The 21,340-nt window shown below is 42.7% G+C and overlaps 1 protein-coding gene across 7 annotated transcripts in view; it reads right to left on the bottom strand.

Moving 5' to 3' along the window:
• The window catches only part of GULP1 (GULP PTB domain containing engulfment adaptor 1), a 164,147-nt gene that overhangs the window by 34,291 nt on the left and 108,516 nt on the right, over window positions 1–21,340 (bottom strand). For 6 of the 7 annotated variants that reach the window (XM_028750219.2, XM_077917218.1, XM_077917236.1 and 3 more), the window contains one exon: window positions 5,579–5,650. The exons of the other annotated variant lie outside the window; for it this stretch is intronic. In XM_028750219.2, coding sequence (XP_028606052.2) covers window positions 5,579–5,650 — 72 coding nt within the window. The remainder of the gene's footprint in view (window positions 1–5,578; window positions 5,651–21,340) is intronic. 7 annotated transcript variants of the gene reach the window in all.

Here is a 21,340-nt window from a genome sequence, read left to right as displayed (position 1 = left end):
TTACTCGGGAACAAGAACAAAGAGTTCAAATGGAGTATTTTGGAAGCGTCCATGTAACGGACATGCTATACCAGAAGATTCTCCTGGCTTCCACGTTCCCTCTGGTAATGATGATTTATACTATTTTTTTCACATCTGTGCAAAGGAACAGAAAGCATTCCAAATTAACAGTACAGCGTTCCACAGGAGAATGCTGTATAGGAAAGTTGATAATGCAACAAGAGTGTTTCTTTTCAATAATATTAACAATTCCTGGCCCAATGTAATGACTTAGTACTGATAGCAGTGGCATAAATCATAAACTGGAAGAGAACTAGAAAAGAATTAAGCCTGCCAAAAATGTCTCTTTTTTGCTGTAGAGCATCAGCACCACCTACTGGTGAAAATCAAATTATTTAGTGCCATATGTAATAGTTTCATAAATTAATAAGTTGTGGGGAAAGGGAAAGGGAATTAACACCTTGATGCCCCTACATTGTCAACTATTTTATCACTTGAATCTTAAGTGGGCTTTTAAGTTGGACACATCTTCAGCAGAGTTCAAGAAATTTTAATGTTCTATGGTCAAGAGTGAGCAAGCAACATTTCCCGCGGTGCAAAGCTACACAGCCTTTTATTAGTGAATGGACATTTGAGATCATATAGTATTTCTGAGTATGTGCTCAGCTCTTTGAAGCACCAAGGCCTTTGATGAAACAAGTGCCTTGAACTTGGATCACAACCCAAATACATGGAAACATTAAAAAAAAGTAAGTATTAATTAGGCCCCAAGATTTATGATTAATTTCCTCTAATAGGAGCCTAAACACTTAAAACATGTTCTCCCTCTTTTCCAATTAATTCAGTTCTTTTTGAAGTTGTGACACTGCTGTGGTTTCATGAAATTTTAATTGACATTTCTTTTAACAGTAATAATAATAATGAACAGATAGGAATACATCTTTATTTTTTACCATTAAGTATTCTCATGCAGAGCATGCTTTAAGCTGGATCACAGAAATTCTATGATGCATCTTTAAAGAGAATTAAAATGGAGGAGGTTTTAAATTTAGCATGAACCGCTGGATATCATTTCGTTTCTCAGACTGCTACTCCGTCAGACTTTTAACTCTAACATTTAAGAATCAATTTCTAGTTTTTCCTCATTCTATGCTTTCTCCAACACTAATTCAGCCATCTGAGATTTTATACAAATTTTGCCCATATAAAAGATACCCCTATATCTAAAATATCCAGACATATGGAAATATTCATACTTCTTTGGGTTCAATGTATTCATTCTTGGTTATGAGATGAATTAACTGAGTTAACCTTCCAAGTAATATGATCTGTGCTCCAAGGCTGAACAACAAGGGCAAAAGGCTCACAGCTCCTGCAATAACCGTGACACTGGAGAGTTCCCAAACTGAGCCTCAGTGTCTTTTTAAACTATTGCAAATATTTTTTATTCCGGTTGTCTTTCTGCTATTGGGCATAAGTTCTTAAAACAATGGAAATTTTAGCATCAGTTTCTTATTGGAGGAACAATTCTGTTGCCTGCTCTGAACTGTTGCAGTGCATACAGATACTGATGACAGATGCTGATGATTAAAAAATGATTTATGTGCCAGATGTAGCTTTTAGTTGCAAAAAAACCCCACACTTTTTAATGGGACATTGGGATCAAATAGGCTTATCCTTTAAAAAAGAAATGGATATTTGACTATGACTCTAGTGTATATATGAAATTGAGTCAAGGATTTGTTGACCACAGGGTTGGTATCTGGGGTCAGCAATGGCCCTCAGTGTTCAATTCCTACGATGTCTCATAAATTCAGGATAGCATATGGAAAGAATTAATGAAATGGTTTACACTTCCTTATCCTAATCTTTGCATCAACATAAAGTTGTTAACTGAGAATTTAAACCAGATTGAGGATCATTTAGATATTATATATGGCTTAGTGGTCAACAAGTGCATAGGAAGATTAAGACTGATACTTACTAAGAAATTGGATGGCCAAACATTATCTGTGAAGGGCTGATTCAGAGCTCTGATCTTATCGTTCTTTCCCACACAGCGTTCTTCCCACTCTCACATAATGTAAAATGCAAATTAACTGTCAACAATGATTTTTTGCCTAAAGCAAAAATGGAAGTAAATGTTGTGATTTCTCCTCAGGCAAACAGCATGAGGAATTCCGAAGGAAGCAAAAAGTATCTGCAAAAAACCTAGTGAAACATATTGGGGATGACAGCTCTGGTGCAAAGCAGAAATGTGGAAATTCTTCCTTGAGCATTCAAAAGAAAAATTTTGTACAAATCATTTTTTGCATTCTTCTTTCTACCCACACTGCTTCTACAAAAAATCAGGAGGTAACTGGATTGGTGTCTGCTTACCTGATACTCAGCTAAAAAATGATTTTCCTGAGCCTTATCACCACTGTTGCCTGCTCATCCACTTCCATGCAAAGGTAAGAGTGTAGAGAGTGCTCAGCAGGGGAGGAAAGGCCATTAGCAACAAGGGCAAAGTGTGAACCCCATTTTCAGTTGGACTCAAACTTAAAAAGGGCTGCAAATGACTTCAAAACAGTGGCCACTTACCTGGGTCTCTGTTAGAATTCCTGCTCCATGATTGCAGTCATGGGATTTTTGTCTATCACATGACGGTGCATATTTTGACTTCACAGAGTGGGAAGTGACGGAGACAGGATGTTTGTGTTACTGTGTTCTGTGAAGTGGGACTATTGTCCTTTGTTCATTCTCTTTGCTGTCTGATGCTACAGAGAGAGGGAGCCATGCTGCAGTGATCCGTGTGTGTTTATATGTAAATAAAGTAGATTAGCCAAAATGCTGAGTTGCTGAGGTCTGTCACGCGAACTGCGAAGACTCTGCAAATCCCTAAGAGTGACAGTGTCTGTTGGCATCGGTCGCTGTGATGTTCGGGCAGAAGAAAGTTTTTGAAGCTCCCAAACGAACGACCAGGAGGGAGAGAACATGCCAGTTGGGCATGTGTCTCTGCCAGGGTCCTACTCGAGTGTAGGATGAGCTCCTGACACACTCTGGGGGAGGGATGGTTTGTGGTCCACTGCAGTCCAGTCCCAGGGCTATTTTGATCCTGGCATGACCATTGGGGGATGTAGGAACCTCCCCCTGTGGTCACCCAGAATGGCAAAAAAGGCTAGTTTGAATGGGCCAATCAGATAAGAAGGGGCCAGCAGCGGCTTGGGCTGTGGACCTGGTTTCAGTCAGATTCACCCATTTGATTTAAAAGCAGACTGTTTAGATCATGTGGGGTGGAACCCTCTGCTTAAACTTTGCAAGCATCGCTGGTGGAAAAGCAGTGGAGACTGAGAAAGCAAGTCAACATGAACAGAAATAACACAAAAGGATTACAAGATTCACTGAGCAGCACCTGCATCTGAACAGAGCATAAAGATCCAATTCTACACGGCGTGAGTGGCACTCAAAGAAAATCTAATGAAGATGATGTATAGTTGGTACATCACACCAAGTAAACTTGCCAAAATGTATAGGTGTCAGGATAAACTATGTTGGAAATGCAGGGAGTAGGAAGGGAACTTCCTACATATGTGGTGGAATTGCACTAAAGTTAAAATCTTCTGGGACATTATTTATAATGAATTAAAAAAGGTGTTGAAATACAATTTCAGTAAAAAACCAGAAACATTTTTATTAGGGTTAATTGACGAGGAAATCCACAAAAAAGATGTAAATTTGTTCATGTACGCCACAATGGAAGCAAGAATCCTACTGGCCCAAAGATGGAAGCAGCAAGAACTCCCAACCCTGGACGACTGGCAGATAAAGATGGTAGAATTTGTGGAGTTGGCGAAGTTGACGGGGGAAATTAGGAATTGGCCAGACGATAGATTTCAAAAGGACTGGAGCAAATTTATATATTACTTGAAATATATTGTTTTCTTGAAATATATTGTTTACTTGAAATATAGTTGTTTTCTGCTGCTCCAGAGAAGCGGACACAGAGCAATGGATCCAAACTACAAGAAAGAAGATTCCATCTAAACATTAGGAAGAACTTCCTGACAGTAATAGCTGTTCGACAGTGGAATTTGCTGCCAAGGAGTGTGGTGGAGTCTCCTTCTTTGGAGGTCTTTAAGCGGAGGCTTGACAACCATATGTCGGGAGTGCTCTGATGGTGTTTCCTGCTTGGCAGGGGGTTGGACTCGATGGCCCTTGTGGTCTATTCCAACTCTATGATTCTATGAAAGAAAACTGTAAACACCTGAAAACGTTTGTAGCCTTAACGTGAAATGTTTGGTAATGAGGAAAGAAGGAGCTAATTTACAAATGAGAGGGTGATTTTTAAATGATCATATAAGGTAAAGAAGTGATTATAGAAATGTGATAAATATGTTAATGTTATAGGGAAGTCAGAAAAGAGGAAGGGAAGGAGGTCGTTGTTCTTTTGGAGTAAAAATGTAAGCTTTGGATACGTATTATGAAATGAAATGGAATATGGAAAACTCAATAAAAATCGTGATTAAAAAATAAATAAATCCAATTCCAGTAGACGGAGACTGAATGATCCCTAAGCTTATTTCTGTTTTTCACAATTACAAATTGACATTTCTGGGAATGTTAACCGTTGGCTGTTTTTCAGGACACTGTTCTTTTCTGTATGAAAGCCTGCGTGCTTTCCTGCAGTGAAATCAAGTGAAAATCACAGCACAGGTATATTGCAAGTGTGTGCCAAGTCCTTTAGTTACAAGCACATTGTGAGGAGCAAACATCAATGCCACCATGTCTCTGTAAGTCTTTGCAAAAAGTCCCAGCAGCAATGAATCAGGTCAGGCTGGAAGACACCCTTCTATTCTTAGTATGCAGAGAGACAGCAAAAACCGGGGAGGAATCAGAAAAAGGAAAGCTGAGAGAAACAGGATAATGGAGAGGAGAGGAATGGCTAGGATGCATTCCAGCCAGCCTGCAGAGTGAGACGTTTGGGGAAACAGAGATAAGAGGGTGGAGCCCTCTGAAGCTGTGTCCAATGAGAGGACAATATAGATTTGGAGGAAGGAGACCCCACACTTGGAGCAGAGAAGGAAAACAAGAAGAAACATGGGATACTGGAGTGAAGGTCTGGAACAAAAGGACTAGTGATGAACCTTTAACAGGAGATTAGTGTAATGTATGGAAGGGGGCCACGACTTCAGTTATGAAAAAGGGAAATATGAATGGTTGTATCAAGGCTCCACACAATATATAGTGGTACCTTGGAAGCCGAACGGAATCTGTTCCGGAAGCCCGTTTGACTTCCAAAACATTTGGAAACCAAGGAAGCTCCTGCAGCCAATCAGAAGCCACAGAACTCGCGTCAGACGTTTGAGTTCCAAAGAACGTTCGCAAACCAGGTTTGCAGTGTTTGGGAGCCAAAATGTTTGACTTGCAAGGCATTCGGGATCCAAGGTACAACTGTACACTGAAGGAAGAGTATATTGGTGTTCTGAGATTTTCTAGCAGGGGGTGGATAAACATAGAGGGAATGCAACACATATGTTTAGAACAGATCAGGCATTGCTTCTAACTGTATCTAGTAAATTTAAAAAGAGTTTCCTACCTTAAGTTTTCTAACAGCATCTCTCACGACTTCTGTGCCTTTAGGTTGCTCCACTTCTGTGCTGCCAAGAAACTGAAAACATTGTAATTTGTGAGAAAAGTAGTGGATGCTTGTTACCTTTTTTTAAAAAAAATGCCTTTGAAATAACTATTGATTTTGTATTAATTGTATTGATTTTGTATTAATTGTATTGATTTTGTATTAATTGTATTGATTTTGTATTAATTTTTTTAAAATTTGGTGACAATTTGTTAAAAATTATGGAAAATCAATAAAAATAATTGGCCAAGAAAGAAAGAAAAGAAAAGAAAAGAAAAGAACTAACTAGCCAGAATTGTAGCTGCAAACTATTTCTCCCTGGGGAATATGCAAGTATAAAGACACACAAGCATATTGCCACTTATGCTAAAAGTTTTTAACTTACATTAAAATATTTCTTGCTTCATTTTACAGATTTCTACATGCTATTGCATAATCCTTATTTTCATTATTAAAATAGCAGTGTTTCTCTTCTTGTAATCATCACAACCTTGGAGTTGGCATGACTTTTAGAAATGAATGTAACAGCAACAAATGTCATGGCATTATTTTAGGTTACATATTTATTTATTTTTAAAAATCAGAGTGTGCCTGAAGTTTGGTCTCTTTCCAACATTGGCAGCTTGAACAGAGCCACAACACTAATGGTCCAGTCTTAAAACATGCTGTGCCAGCATGAAGTGTAGGGCCAACACATTAGCATAATTCACAGTGTTGTGCCAGCATTCCTGACACATATACTGGCACAAACGCTCAGGATCAAGGTGAAACCCAAAAAGCTCTCAATGGTACATTCGCTGTGGAGTGGAAAATGAAGACTTCAGTAGCAATCATAACACCTTGCTTAAGCACATTGTTACTTATATACAAAAAAAGGTAAAGGACCCCTGGATGGGGACTGGAAGACCCTCACAGGTTCTGGGCTAACCCAACAATTTTATGGGGACCCCCTCGACGGTTAAGTCCAGTCAATGCAACTATGGGTTTGCGGCGCTCATCTCGCTTTCAGGCCGGGGAAGCCGGCATTTGTCCACAGACAGCTTTCCAGGTCATGTGGCCAGCATGACTAAACAGCTTCTGGTGCATAGACTGATGGACACTTGTTGGGGATCGAAACCGGGAAAGGGGGGGTGGGGTTTTGGGAATCCAAAGGGTGTACAATTATATTCTGGTTTTTTTACTCTGTTTTTGTTATTAGTATAAAAATTGGGGAATTCGTGGAAGGGAATTTGGGTCGACTTTAGAAAAGGGTTTTAAGAATGAGCACTGATGTATAAATATTGATGTTTATAAGTTAAAATTGGTTAACTAAAACGAATTAAATAAAATAAGGTTAGAAAATTGGGGACAAGAACTTGTTGAACTAAGAATTTGAACTGGAATACAAGAAGGGGAGGTGTGGGGAAGTCAGGGAAATATGTTATTGAAAATAAGGATTGCAAACTCTATGTGTTTTTAACTTTTTTGTTTTTCTTCTTTTTTTGATCTTTTTAATGTATTGTGGAAAATTTCAATAAATATCTTTAAAAAAAACAAATAAACAGCTTCTGGTGCAATGGGACACTGTGATGGAAACCAGAGCGCATGAAAAAACCGTTTACCTTCCCACCGCAGTGGTGCCTGTTTATCTACTTGCACTGGCGTGCTTTCGAACTGCTAGATTGGCAGGAGCTGGGACAGAGCAACAGGAGCTCACCCCGTTGCAGGGATTCAAACCGCCGACCTTTCAATCAGCAAGCCCAAGAGGCTCAGTGGTTTAGACCACAGAGCCACCCCGCTCTTACACCAGACAAATTTGTCTTATACCAGACAAATGAGGCAAGGATGAACATGCACAACTGCCTTAATCCATAGATTGTGGGTGGGTAGCCTGAGGCCGTGGTGCACAAAATGTACAATAGCGCGGTGAGAGTGGCACTTTAATTCCTTCGGTTTGTCGAGAAGATTGGCCATGGCCACCACAGATCCTTCTTTTGGCAGAACAGGAGGAGGAAGGAGGAAGAAGCACTTGGATTGCATAGCTGTCAGCTTTTCCCTTTTCTTGTGAGGAATCCTATTCGGAATAAGGGAAATTCCCTTTAAAAAAGGGAAACGTTGACAGCTATGGGATTGTTCTCTACCCCAAATGTGTGGGTGAGAATTATGGGAAGCAATTCTATAATTTATTTATTTTTATCTATTTGTTTTACATACTTATTTATATATTATTAAATTTGTATGTCTATTAAATTTATTAAATTCATCAGAAGATCTATGGGCAGTTCACAGAATAAAATACGAGATAAAACACAAGTAAATAATTAAACCAAGAGAACAAAACCATAACCCCTATTTTATGTAAGTATAGTAGCAGACTGCTGCTGCTTTTGCATGTACAGTGGTACCTCGGGTTAAGTACTTAATTCGTTCCGGAGGTCCGTTCTTAACCTGAAACTGTTCTTAACCTGAAGCACCACTTTAGCTAATGGGGCCTCCTGCTGCCATTGCGCCGCCGGAGCACAGTTTCTGTTCTCAACCTGAAGCAAAGTTCTTAACCTGAAGCACTACTTCTGGGTTAGCAGAGCCTGTAACCTGAAGCGTATGTAACCCGAGGTACCACTGTACAGGAATGGAGCCACATCTGCATCAATACTTTATTGCAGTGCCTTCTACCCCTCTCCCAACTTACTGCAGGCGCAGAAGAACTAATGACTTCGCAGAATGCTACATCCACAAATTAATCACCATTTATTTCAGCCATGTGCTAGTGAGCAATACTGAACACGTGGCAGGTTTATGGTTTAGTCTTCCAACTGGTTTCCACTGTTGAACCACTTCATGAAACATCATAGCTGATCTCACAATAGTTTCACACACGAGTGATAAAGTTGCAGCTACAGTGAACACAACCCCCTTTCAACACCAATAATATCAATGCAGAAGGGCCAGTGCTATCTAACTGTTTCTCTAAACAATTTGGAATACCATTTTTGAGGCCTCAAGCAAGTCCTCTGCTCACATATTAACACTTACATTTCCCCCTTGAATCCCAAAATATATAATTTGCAAGCAAGGAATGGATGAAGGCATGGATCTCGGCTCCTGCAAACTGAAGGCGGAGTGGGGGAATCTATTTCCTTCTTCCCCTTGCAATCCCTATTGGCCCAAAAGTCTGTTCCAGGATTATCCTTGCTTCTATTTATGGAGGTCTCCAGTAGATTGAAACCTCTTCCCTGAAAAGCATGGGAAAGCACCATCAGCTCAAACTGGTGATGGTCTATCATATTTACACAACTAACACTGAGTTATCAATAATCTTAACTACTCTTTTCACTTCTGTCCTTAAGTCTATTCTGAGAAACAAGAACCGCATTTCTGTGCTCAGTTAACACAGAGGCTTCATGCAAGCAAATGTATAATGTGGTGGTTAATGTAGCTATAATAGACTAAGACCACTGCAGACTTTTTAAAAAAGGTGTTTCCTCTCTACAGCATCCCAGGGTTTCCCGAAGAAATGCACAACTTTTACTCCGAAGCATGAGCTGTGTGTTTTTACACTGATCGTTGGTTTAAGTAGTGAAGATATGAAAACCAGCATCTCCATCAGTTTCCTTAGTAAAAATACTTTCAGCAAGTAACCTGGGCACTGACACAAGGTTTTCATTTATTTCTAAAGAATCTACATTCCCCAGAAAATAATTGAACATATAACATATTTATTTTAAATACTACCAAAACCTTTCCATCCAGTCGCTGGGTGAAAACTTTGAATTATAAAGAAAATTCAGGGGATGAATATATCCTGAAGAAATAAAATAAGAAAGGTGGCATTCATTTATTTAATCAGAAACAGTGTGCCACAGGCTATTTCAGTATTTGTAGAAGCTGAACGGACTAGTCACAATTATTTTTGTGAAGCATCAGATCTCATGGACAAATTTCACCTTTTAACACAGAATAGCACACAAAACCCCACTGCTGTGAATTTTACAAGCTTGTGCACACACACAAATGTGTGGGATCACAGATAAAGTGAGCGTTTAGTAAATAAAAGGTATTGCATGTGTCATATATAATCTCAAACATAATTTCTATTGTAGTAAGGCCAATTGGCTATTTTTAAAAATGTTGTTGGTATATTACAGATTCAGATTCACAGCAACTTTATTTAGCCCTACCCTCATAATTTCAAAAACAAGTTCTTTGTCCCCCCCCCCAAATGCATTAAAAACGCATCAGTTTGGTATATTAATAGCTCCATTAGATTCCTCCCACCCACCCCCCAAATCCCACACTCTAGTCTAGAGAGAAGTCTATTGGTAATTTTTTGCCAAAAGCAAATTGGACTAACTTCATCAACTACACTTAATGCGAAAATAAGTGCACCAGTTATTTAGCTTTATCAGAGTTGTGTGTTCTGTTTCTTCCCTGTGTGCCTTTAATTATTTTTCTTCTTTCCTCATTCTATCTTCATGTTTGCTTCACCCGCTTCCTGGAATGCAGGGATAATGTTCCAGGCTATTTCTGAAATTATGTATACGAGCACTTGGGAACTACTGCCATTCCAGTAGTGATCAAGACCCAAATTTGGGAGACAACTGCTCTGAACTCTAAAGAGGAACTGTGAAATGGACAATATGTGTTAATCAACTTTAAGAAACCAGAGATGATGGGGGTGTTTTTTGGTAGAATTGAAACTTCTTCAGGTGTTCATCTTATGTAGACAAAAATGAGGAGGGGTGAGGAAACTTTTTGGCCTGGTGGGCCTGACCTTTATCTCCTCCCACCCCTGTCGGCAAACCCTGACAGCTGGGCAGGACAATAATCTGATATCAAATTGACTGACACCTGTTGACTGACCCGCAGGGATGGGAAGAGATCGTGTGACCAAGTGGGATTGTACTCCCCACCCACCAGCTACTGGGTAGAGTTCAATCCTGCTTTCTGTGGTAAGCCAGGGTGGTGTAGTGGTTAAGAGTGGTAAATTCATAATCTGGTGAACTGGGTTCGCGTCTCCGCTCCTCCACATGCAGCTGCTGGGTAACCTTGGGCTAGTCACGCTTCTTTGAAGTCTCTCAGCCCCACTCACCTCACAGAGTGTTTGTTGTGGAGGAGGAAGGGAAAGGAGAATGTTAGCTGCTTTGAGACTCCTTCGGGTGGTGATAAAGCGGGATATCAAATCCAAACTTTCTGCAGGGATCAGCTGTGTGGGCAGCCAATCCAGACACATCGCTACCTGTTCCACCCTTAACATCACATATTATATCACGTGTGGGGCAAGTAGGCATGGTTCATGGAAAATGGCCTGGTGAACCAAATTTGGCTGTGGGGTGCAGGTTCCCCGCTGCTGGTGTAGAGGAACGAGTGTATCTGCATCAGCCCACATGCCCAACTGGACGTGTCCAGCAATGTTAGGGGTGAAGCTGACAGGTATTCTCCCATCTCTGCACACACTAGCATATCCAGGCTGAATGCAAGAATTGAGGACCACAATACCTCAATTCCACATGCCTCTTTCCATATGAACAACCTACCCAGACCCTGAGATCATCGTCTGAGGCTCTCCTTCGTGTGCCTCCTCCTTGAGAGGTCCGGATGGTGGCAACACAAGAACAGGCCTTCTCTGCAGTGGCTCCCCGTCTGTGGAATGCTCTCCCCAGGGAAGTTTGCCTGGCACCTTCATTATACACCTTTAGGCGCTAGGCAGAAATGTCCCTTTTTAACCAGACCTTTGGTTGATTTGATTGACATCCTATACCCTTTTAAAATGTGGGGTTTTTTTGGGGGGGGGGTTATTGGGTTGTTGTTTTTATTTTGATTATATCTTTTGTCGTTTTTATTTTATTCTGTGAACCACCCTGAGACCTCCGCGTATAAGGGGGTAAATAAATAAATAAAAGTTCTTAGCGCTCTGGCAGTTCTCATTTAAGATACAGTTGTTGAATGTAATCCGTTCCAGAAGACCGTTCCACTCCTGAAACGTTTGAGAACCGAGGCGCAAAGGGCGGTCGGTGAAGTCAACGGAGGAAAAAGAGGGGGGGAATGCAGTGGAAGCTGTCCCGAGTTCGGAGGCACATTCGAAAAGGGAAGCAATTACTTCCAGGTTTTCAGTGTTTGGGTTCCGAAACATTCAGCTTCTGAGCTGCTCAAAAACCGAGGTACCACTGTATCTGTAGAGCAGTGTTTCCCAACCTTGGGCCTCCAGCTGTTTTTGAACTACAATTCCCATCATCCCTGACCACTGGTCTTGTTAGCTAGGGATGATGGGAGTTGTAGTCCAAAAACAGCTGGAGGCCCAAGGTTGGGAAACACTGCTGTAGAGGGACCCAGGTGGCTGAGCCTATGTACTGCTCTGCTATTTCAATGAGCTGTAAAATCACAGCACATATGTGTCGCACTCCATCGTGCTATTTCTGACCTTTCCCCCCCTCAGCGTTCTTGAAACTGGGATGCACAATTGACAAATTGCATTACTCGAACTCGTTTTCAAGAGGAAAACATGAGACCATTTTCACTGCAATTCATACGGCTCTGAAACAGTGAAGTCTAGGCAGGTTCTTTTCCATACAAATGTGACAAACTAATACTTTTGCAAAACTTACTAATGCATCAGCTCTGCAACCCATAACATGTTTTCCTGCGTTACTTCTGGAACAGATGTTGGGCTTAAGTGGGAGCCCCCAAAACTTGACTCTTTGTAGGAATGTTTAGCTTTTGTTCTGCTCCACCAATAACTGAAGAATTACTTGAAACAGATTAGACAATGTTTCATTTATTTTTTATTTTTAATCCAGTATAAAGCTTGGGAATGGTTTTTGGATAACTCAGCCAGAGATTTAGGTCATATAAGAACTGCGTGTAAATTCTTCTCTTCCAGTAGAGAGCAGTGTAGGATTTGCTACTAAGATGATAGTAACTGCTTCTTTATCCCTATTTCACAAAATTATTCGTCAAGTTTTACAATGACTTTTAAAGCCTTTGAAACACTGAATGCTAATAATTTTGTGGTATGTGTACCCATTACAGAAGTAAAAATAACAAACAGTCCTGCGATACCTTAAAAATAACAAAACTGTTGCAGTATATGGTTTTGCAGACTAGAGCCACCTAATCAGACATATGAAGTATTATCATTAGTTACCAGATGATATATTAATACAATTTCTTCTCTCTGTAAGCATGTAAACTGTTGGGTCAAAAAGCCAAGAAATGCAAGAGGGCCATTGGGTCTGGAATAAAAGTACCTCCTGACTCCATAAAGCAGATAAGAAGGCAGTTTGAATTTTACACAGAAAGCCTGCTGCCAAAGATTGATAAACGGCCTCTCTTTTTCATCACTGAAGCTAGGAAGAAAGTTGATTTATGACTGAATGAAAGCAAAGCATCTCTGATCCTGCAACACTAAGCTAAGGCAAGATGGAAGGGAGGGAATTGACTGGTTCTTGGAAACCAAACAAGGAAACAGAATCAAAGAACCATTTGCAGTGCATGCTAGGGGTGGGGGGTGGAGTGGGAAACAGCTTCAGATTAAAAAACAACAACCAGAAAGGCAGAATATGAATCTTAGTAATAAGCAGAAAGGGACGTGGGTGGTGCTGTGGGTTAAACCACAGAGCCTAGGACTTGCCGATCAGAAGGTCGGCAGTTCGAATCCCCATGACAGGGTGAGCTCCCGTTGCTCAGTCCCTGCTCCTGCCAACCTAGCAGTTCGAAAGCATATCAAAAGTGCAAGTAGATAAATAGGTACTGCTCCAGCGGGAAGGTAAACGGTGTTTCCGTGCACTGCTCTGGTTCGCCAGAAGCGGCTTAGTCATGCTGGCCACATGACCCAGAAGCTGTACGCCGGCTCCCTCAGCCAATAAAGCGAGATGAGAGCCGCAGCCCCAGAGTCGGTCTCGACTGGACCTAATGGTCAGGGGTCCCTTTACCTTTACCTTTAATAAGCAGAAATGTATACTGTATATCTTGACCCTGTATGGATGACATGCTTAAACCAAATCAGGGGTGCCAACTTGAATAAAAAAAATTGGGGGGGGGGGAGGGCAGGTAAGTCCTGCCCTATGTAATCAATCATTGCCATTTGAATGGCAATGCCTATCAACTTTTTGGGGGGGAGGGGCTCAAATATTTTAGGGGGAGGCAAAGGGACCTTGGCCCCTAGGAGTTGGTGCCTATGAACCAAACCAAGTCTCAGAGCAAATGTGAAGGCTCCCGGGGAGAAAATGATGACTGCTGTACCCTTCCAGACCACAATTCAATCTGACCATCACTTGGTTATAAATATTCACAGGATGAAGGCTCAGGATAACACTGGACACCTGGAATGGCTTGCAGAGGCATGGTTAATAATGGGTACAACTATGCCATGGATAAGATAAGGTTATCTGAAGAAGTCAAGATGTCAAGGCTGAGTATACCTGTTGGCCGACGTCAGGAAAGAGTGAGAAGTGATAGGCAGAAATGCTCTTAGAAGAAGAAAAAAAAAATGAGCCAGTTACTGGCAGAGGAGCAACAAGGTTGAAATGAAACACAGAAGGAGAGCGCCAAAGATTGAGAAGCCAGGAGCTTTTTTGCTTAGGCAATGAGTCCCAAGATGTTCTATAACTTATTTATAACAAGTGATGGTAAATAGTCAGAGAGCCATTTATTGATTTGATCTCTCTTTATCCCTCTTTTCAGTCCATTGCCATCTCCCAAAGCAGCTCACTTCAATTAAAAACAAAGATACAGGCACCAATATTGTGCTTGCAAAGGCACACAAGGGAAAGGAAGTGGAAGGATGATGCAAAGGGGAAATGCTGCTCTATCAGAACTATTTGCTGAGCTGCAAGTGCAGCCGAGATGGATGAGCGGTACCCACATTAAAGGTAAAGAGACCCCTGACCATTAGGTCCAGTCGTGGCCGACTCTGGGGTTGCAGGGCTCATCCTGCTTTATTGGCCAAGGGACCCGGTGTACAGCTTCCGGGTCATGTGGCCAGCATGACTAAGCCACTTCTGGCGAACCAGAGCAGTGCATGGAAACGCCGTTTACCTTCCTGCTGGAGCGGTACCTATTTATCTACTTGCACTTTGACATGCTTTTGAACTGCTAGGTTGGCAGGAGCAGGGACCAAGCAACAAGAGCTCACCCCGTCACGGGGATTCGAACCGCTGACCTGATCAGCAAGTCCTAGGCTCTGTGGTTTAACCCACAGTGCCCCAAAAGTCTGGGGAAAGAGATGGCATCTTCACTTGCCAATGAAATGCAATGTCAACATTGTGCTGAGGTGCAGCTCAGAGGGAAGATTGTTCCTAAGTAAGTTACCACAACAAAGAAAGCCCATGGGTCCTACACATCTCGTTAGGCATGGAGACTACCACCAGCATGTCTCCTTCAGATCAGAAAACTCTGGGAGGTCAGTGGAACACGTGACATTCTTTCAGTTAGTGGTGGTTTAGGGTCTAAAACTCTTTCAATGTCATGCTTCTCTAATCATTCTATCTGTGCAAGCCTTGCAGCTTGACAGATGGAACAATTCCCCTCCCCTCCCCTCTGTTGAATAGTGGGTGGTCTGAGTCTGTGGTAAGTCTGGCAGACCCTCTGAAGTGGCTTGGTTCGGCTCCATGCTGGCAGTTTGCGAGGGAGGTGTAGGTGGAGCCTCGCCATCTGTAAGTGTCTCTTCTGGAGCCACAAGCGCAGTTGGGGGCACCACGGTAGTGTCCAAGTCCCCAACCCTGCGCCTAAGCTGGTCTATGTGCCAGTGCCACAAGCGTCCGTCTTCAAGTTCCACCTGGTACGAGCGAGGTCCAGTGACTCCCACTACTGTGGCTGGCACCCAAGGTGAGAACTTCAGTACATAACACCCTCTGTGTGCTGTTCTATGGGTTCTCCCAACACAAATTGTTGGTGGTGCTGGAGCATATGGGGAAGGAGACCACAGTATACCAACCAACATGCTGGCCAACAGTCTTCCTGCCTGAGATGGTCTCGGAGGTGGTGTAGAAGAACTCCACTCATGTTTTGGGGGCTTCAATAGCCATACCAATGCTGCTTCTACTGTGCTCATTCAGGACTTCATGATAAACATGAGACTATGTGCCCAACCCATTTTGCAAGACCTGCCCTGGATCTTACTGATGCAACAGAGAAGGACAGAAATGTTTTAGCACTGGGGCTTATGGTGAATCCATTATCATGGATAAATCATGTGAAGTCTGACCTGATCATAAATCACCCTGCAGGGTTGGGGCACCTATTAGGTAAAGGTAAAGGGACCCCTGACTGTTAAGTCCAGTCACAAAAGACACTGGGGTTGCAGCAGTCATTTCGCTTTACACGCTGAGGGAGCTGGCGTTCGTCTGCTTCCGCAGACAGTTTTTCCGGGTCATGTGGCCAGCATGACTAAGCCGTTTCTGGCGAAGCCAGAGCAGTGCACGGAAATGCCGTTTACCTTCCCGCCGGAGCGGTACCTATTTATCTACTTGCACTGGCGTGCTTTCAAACTGCTGGGTTGGCAGGAGCTGGGACTGAACAACAGGAGCTCACCACATTGCAGGGCCTCGAACCGCTGACCTTCCGATCGGCAAGCCCAAGAGGCACAGTGGTTTAAACCAAAGTGCCACCGGTGTCCCAGGGGCACCTATTAAGTTGGCATATAAGGGATTTCTGACTACTCTGAGGGATTTTTCCAACCAACATGGTTTGTGTGCTTGTCCGAGCCCTGGTCTTGCTACAGTGTAGCGCTAAAGGGAGTGATCTTGACATGGTCACTTCCAGGTCCCCTCTTCAAAGACGGACAATAGATGGACTGCAAGTGCTGTAAAGCCCAATATGAATCTGACCAAACACAGGTACAAGCTCATTATTGTGCCTACCATGTTACAGTGACAGTGGTGGAAAAGGCTTACTTCTTTTCCACTATTGCACCCTCTAGTAGCTGTCCAGCAGATCTTCTCCACATGGTTGAAGGCTTTTAGTATCTATCCAGTTGAAAGGGACCGTTGGGATGTTCCTAGTTAGAAGAACTGATGGCACCATTGTAGAAACTTCCTTATATGTTGCAATATATAAACTTCCCTATGCGGATATTAAACTTGAATGTCATAATCAAGTTCTCCCATCAATGTACAACATCTAATAGAAAAACAACTCTGAATGGAAACTCGTTACGCTTTGGGTTGCACTCTTCAGCTTTACGCATCTATGAAATGCAAGGTAAAAGAAACTTTGAAGCTGGATCTGGCAAGAAATATTTCAAAGCTATAATTTAATAAACACTCTTCAACACTCATCAGTACCATGTTTGGCTTATATACTCTAAAAGGACAATAATAAACACTTTATAAGGCCCGACTGATAGGACGTTAAGATCTTTTGTAAATCAGTTTCATATGCCTGCGGCTGCACTTGCAATTTCAAAGGGGAAATGGCACAAAGGCCTCTGCAGCTTGCCTTTACACAGTCTCAAGGTGTGTGCAGAGATGTCCCTTAGGAAAGATATCTCGTTGCTGTTCCTGCAGTGAATCTTGCCTTCCTTAACATTTGTTCTGCTTTTGAGAGATGTACTTATCAGCTAAACGAACACCGACTTGAGTTGTCTGTTTTCCACCTCCTTCTATTCTTTAGGCTGCTTTCCCAGGTTTTTCAATGTACCCGTTTGCATGTTTATCCAGCTTTATGGCTGTTTTTTATCTTCATGTTGTTGCTTTTCAAACACATTCATAGTAGGCACACTCATGATGTCAACAACCTAATTCCAGCCAATAAAGTAGACAGCTGGAGTCAGCCTCAAACTTACAGAACAACTTTCCCTCGAGTTAAACCTCGGAAAAATATTGTTTTGGGTATGAACAAACCCCAGCAATTGTACTTCCACTGAAGCTCCACGGTTCAAATTATGTTAGTCTGGATGTTCCCCTTACTGCGTGTCAATGGCTCATGCAGATAAGTGCTAATGAGTCTAATTCATAGAATTCTAAAAGAGAGTTTTGTCAAAGCAAGTGGATAATATATAATCAAAGCAGGGGGAAAGGAAGCTTGGAAGGACCACAAATAGCTTATTGCCTCTGGGAACATTAATTTTGTTCTATTTCTTTGTGCACAAATAAATGTGATTCATTTCCGTTTTTAAGCCGAGCCAATAAACATATCCTCAACTAGTCTAATCACAATGGCTATTTCAAATCAATAGCATGGAGGAACCACATAACCGAGCCCTGGCACAATTAATCGAAACCAAATGTACAAAGCTCAGTGAAGCTTCAGATAAAAACTATGTCCCATCTACTAAGCTACTCTGGTTTTCTTCATGGAGAAAATAATGAAGGATCCCCCCCCCCCCAATACAAATGCTGACTTTCCTTTTTGCAGCTTATAAGATATGTTTTCTTCTAAGATAAGGATACTGGTGTTGTTTGACAAGAAAGAGTACCTACGTTTGAATAGAAGTTTATGACAATGGCATTTGAGTGCTTCTTAGCAAGTCATTAGGGATGCTTTTCAAGTCACTGTTTCAATCTTTAGATGGTGACTGGGAATAAGGGCTGCAATCCAAATGCATAAATAGACTGTTTCATTCCCTTACCTTCAATGCGATTTAAGAAGCACTGAAGCCATGGTGATACACTTGAACTCCCCCTCCATTTGAGCCAATATATTTACCGTAAATGTTCCTCCCCAAGCATGGAACAACTTGCCTGCCTAAAGAGGTGTTAAGGATTTAAAGGCAAACTAATGTTTAAAGAAGGTATTTTATAATTACATGCTTTACTCATCCTTTTTACAGAAACAACACAATATGAATCCTGTACACTGCAGTGCATTTTATTGATGATAATATTAAAACCGCATTCAAGTATTTTCTTTAAGTATTTCTCCAGGTTGTGAGGCAGGAGAGGCTGTGGGGTGTGTGTGTGTGTGTGTGTGTGTGTGTGTGTGTGTGTGTGTGCCTCAAGAAGAGATTCATCTTCAGAGTCTTCTTCAGGTCAACAATGCGGCGGTGAGATAGGGGAAACAACATGTCCTATCAAGTCATTGCCTGTGTGGGGTGGCAAAGTGTAAGGCAGGGGTCAGCAAACTAAGGCCCGGGGGCCGGATGCGGCCCACCGGGCTTGTTAATCCAGCCCGCGAACCTTGCAGACCCTGCCACCCACTCGGTCAGCTAAACTGGCGTGGCGCGGAGGCCTCGCTGCATGGGGACTGACTTCCGCGGTGCTGGTGCAGCTTCGGATTGGCGGCAGGAAGCTCCTGCAGCCAGTCCGAAGCTGCGGATGCCTCTGGGCAACGCCCCTTCCTTCCCACTTAGGCGGACGCGTATGGCCAAGAGCCGAGCAGGAGGAAGCAGTGGCAGTGGGGAGGCTAGGGCAGCGGCATGGGCTCTGTGCCCCACAGACCCCTGGCAAAGGCAGAGGATGACAATGCTGCCAAAGACGAGATGGCGTTGGCAGCTGCGGAGTGAGTGGTGGTTGGGGGGGTTCTTTCAGGAGGGGGAGTGCATTCAGGAGAGGGTAGGTCCAGCTCCCCACAAGGTCTGAAGGACAGTGGACCGGCCCCCTCCTGAAAAAGACCCCTGGTGTAAGGAGTAATAACAGGTGAAGTGGGAATGTGTTGAAGCCAGCAGCAGCAGGCAAGGTTACTCAAACCAAAAAAATGCACTTGCCACACAGAAGGGGTACTATAAGTCAGATCTCCACTGGGCAATACTCAGTTCCTGCCAGTTATTCTCAAGACCCAAATTCAGAAAATGCTGAAGCCTTGCACCCAGACAGTCCCAGGCACAGGGGAAAGCAGCATAGCCTGCGGCTAGTTAATACATTATCAGATGCTGAGAACAGGCAAAAGCAGGGAACAGCTATGCCAACCATGTGAGCTCCCCAGAGTATCTGGTTAGCTTCTGTTGGAAGGTCCATAGACCTGATTCAGCAAGCAATTCTTTCAGTGCCTGAATCACTGCATGCACCCAGTTCATGGAACCTTGCCATTAATCCATCACAGACTTCACCGGTTCTTAGAATGAAGTTTAGCAGTGCTTTTATCACCAGTCTTGCGAGCTGATTGTGATTTTTAAAATACCGCTCTGCACACGTTTTAAGTGTGCCTCTTTTTAAGGCAATAAAGTTGGTCTGATTCCGTGCATACCAATATTGTATAGTAATAAACTCTATAATAAATAATAGTTGGCTCTCTCATAGACTAGCCACCAAAGAAACAATTATGGAATCTTAAGTTCCTGTTAGATTATTTTAGGGCACCCTCAGAAGGTTGTTTACAGCTACACAGCGAATCTCCATCTGTGAGTGCTACTCTTTCCCTGCACAAGCCACCTTAATTAACACCACGTCACGCTGTTACAATTCTGTTTCTTTCACATCTCACTGACAGTGTGAACTAGTATGATTATATTATGCAATCTGGCTTCTTAAATCCAAGCATTTGAAAAGACCATTTATTAATTAGCATTCTGACTTTCATTTACATTTTTTTTAATGGAATCCTCGTTCCCCGCGAATAATACCATATTTTTCGCTCTATAACACGCACCTGACCATAACATGCACATCGTTTTTAGAGGAGGGAAACAAGGGCGGGGGAATTCGAATGAAACAGTGGATATATCATTTTTGTGCTTCATGCTGTGGCCACAGACATGTGATCTGATGGTGAATTTGGGGTGACCCAATGCAAAGATCCTGAGGATCCATGTGGATCCATGCTTTGTAACCACGTTTTTGTACCATTGCAGCCCCAGGCAACAGTGGGTGGGTGGTTTTTTTGGTGCAGGCTGTAGCCATGGACATGCTATGTGATCTGATGGTGAATTTGGGGTGACCCAATGCAAAGATCCTGAGGATCCATATGGATCCGTGCTTTGTAACCACGTTTTAAGTGGGGAGGGAAGGAAAAACACAGAAGGGACAAGGAGCATGAGAGGGGTGTGCAGAGAAGCAGCTGGCTAAGAATGCAGGAGTGGGATTTAACGGGAGTTAGGAAAGGAAGGCAAAAGTTTCCACCCACCCACCCAAGCCAGCCCCCCCCCTCTCTCCCACCTGCATGTTTTCCGGCTGCCTGTGAGTCCCTAGAAAGCATTAGAGCACGGAGAGGAATTAGAAGGAAGGACGGGATCCTTTCCTTTCCCCTCTGCTTGCCAGGAGGGCAGGGGATTTCTCTGCTCTTTGTTCCGTTTGAGCAAACACAGCAACGAAACAGAAGAGGGTGGGCAGTAAGAACCTGAGGCAGAATGCAGGAAAGCTGCAGCTTCCTCTCTTCAAGCTTCCCTCCTCCTTGATGCGCGATTTGATTTTTGCCTGATTTTTGCCCCTGCACTCGTGCCAGTCAGCTCCAGGGACCACACATTCGCTCAATAACACACACAGACATTTCCCCTTACTTTTTAGGAGAAAAAAATCTGTGTGTTATAGAGAGAAAAATACGGTAGTTTTCAAAACTCAGCTGTGAAGCCAATTCCCAGGTTTTATGAGATTCAGCTCTTAAACAAACTCGAAATGTATGGGAAATAGGAGCCCTCTACCAAGCTTATGCTTCGCACATTATTATTTTTTGGACAGTGAAAATTGTTGGCTCATAAAATGTTAAAAGATACATTGTGGCATTGCACTGAGAAGACTCTTCCTCAGTGCCTATGGCTGTGTGTTTTGTGCAATTACCGAAAAGCTAATGTACCATAAGCATTGTATGAATGAGCCAGTAACATGGGACTGCAGGACATTCTCCCTATTTATCAGCAGGAAAGGAACCTGCAGAAGT

Source organism: Podarcis muralis, chromosome 1, assembly GCF_964188315.1.
Source record: "Podarcis muralis chromosome 1, rPodMur119.hap1.1, whole genome shotgun sequence".
Taxonomy (NCBI): Eukaryota; Metazoa; Chordata; class Lepidosauria; order Squamata; family Lacertidae; genus Podarcis; species Podarcis muralis.
The sequence above is the reverse complement of the archived record's forward strand: the minus strand, read 5'-3'. Positions and strand labels throughout refer to the sequence as shown.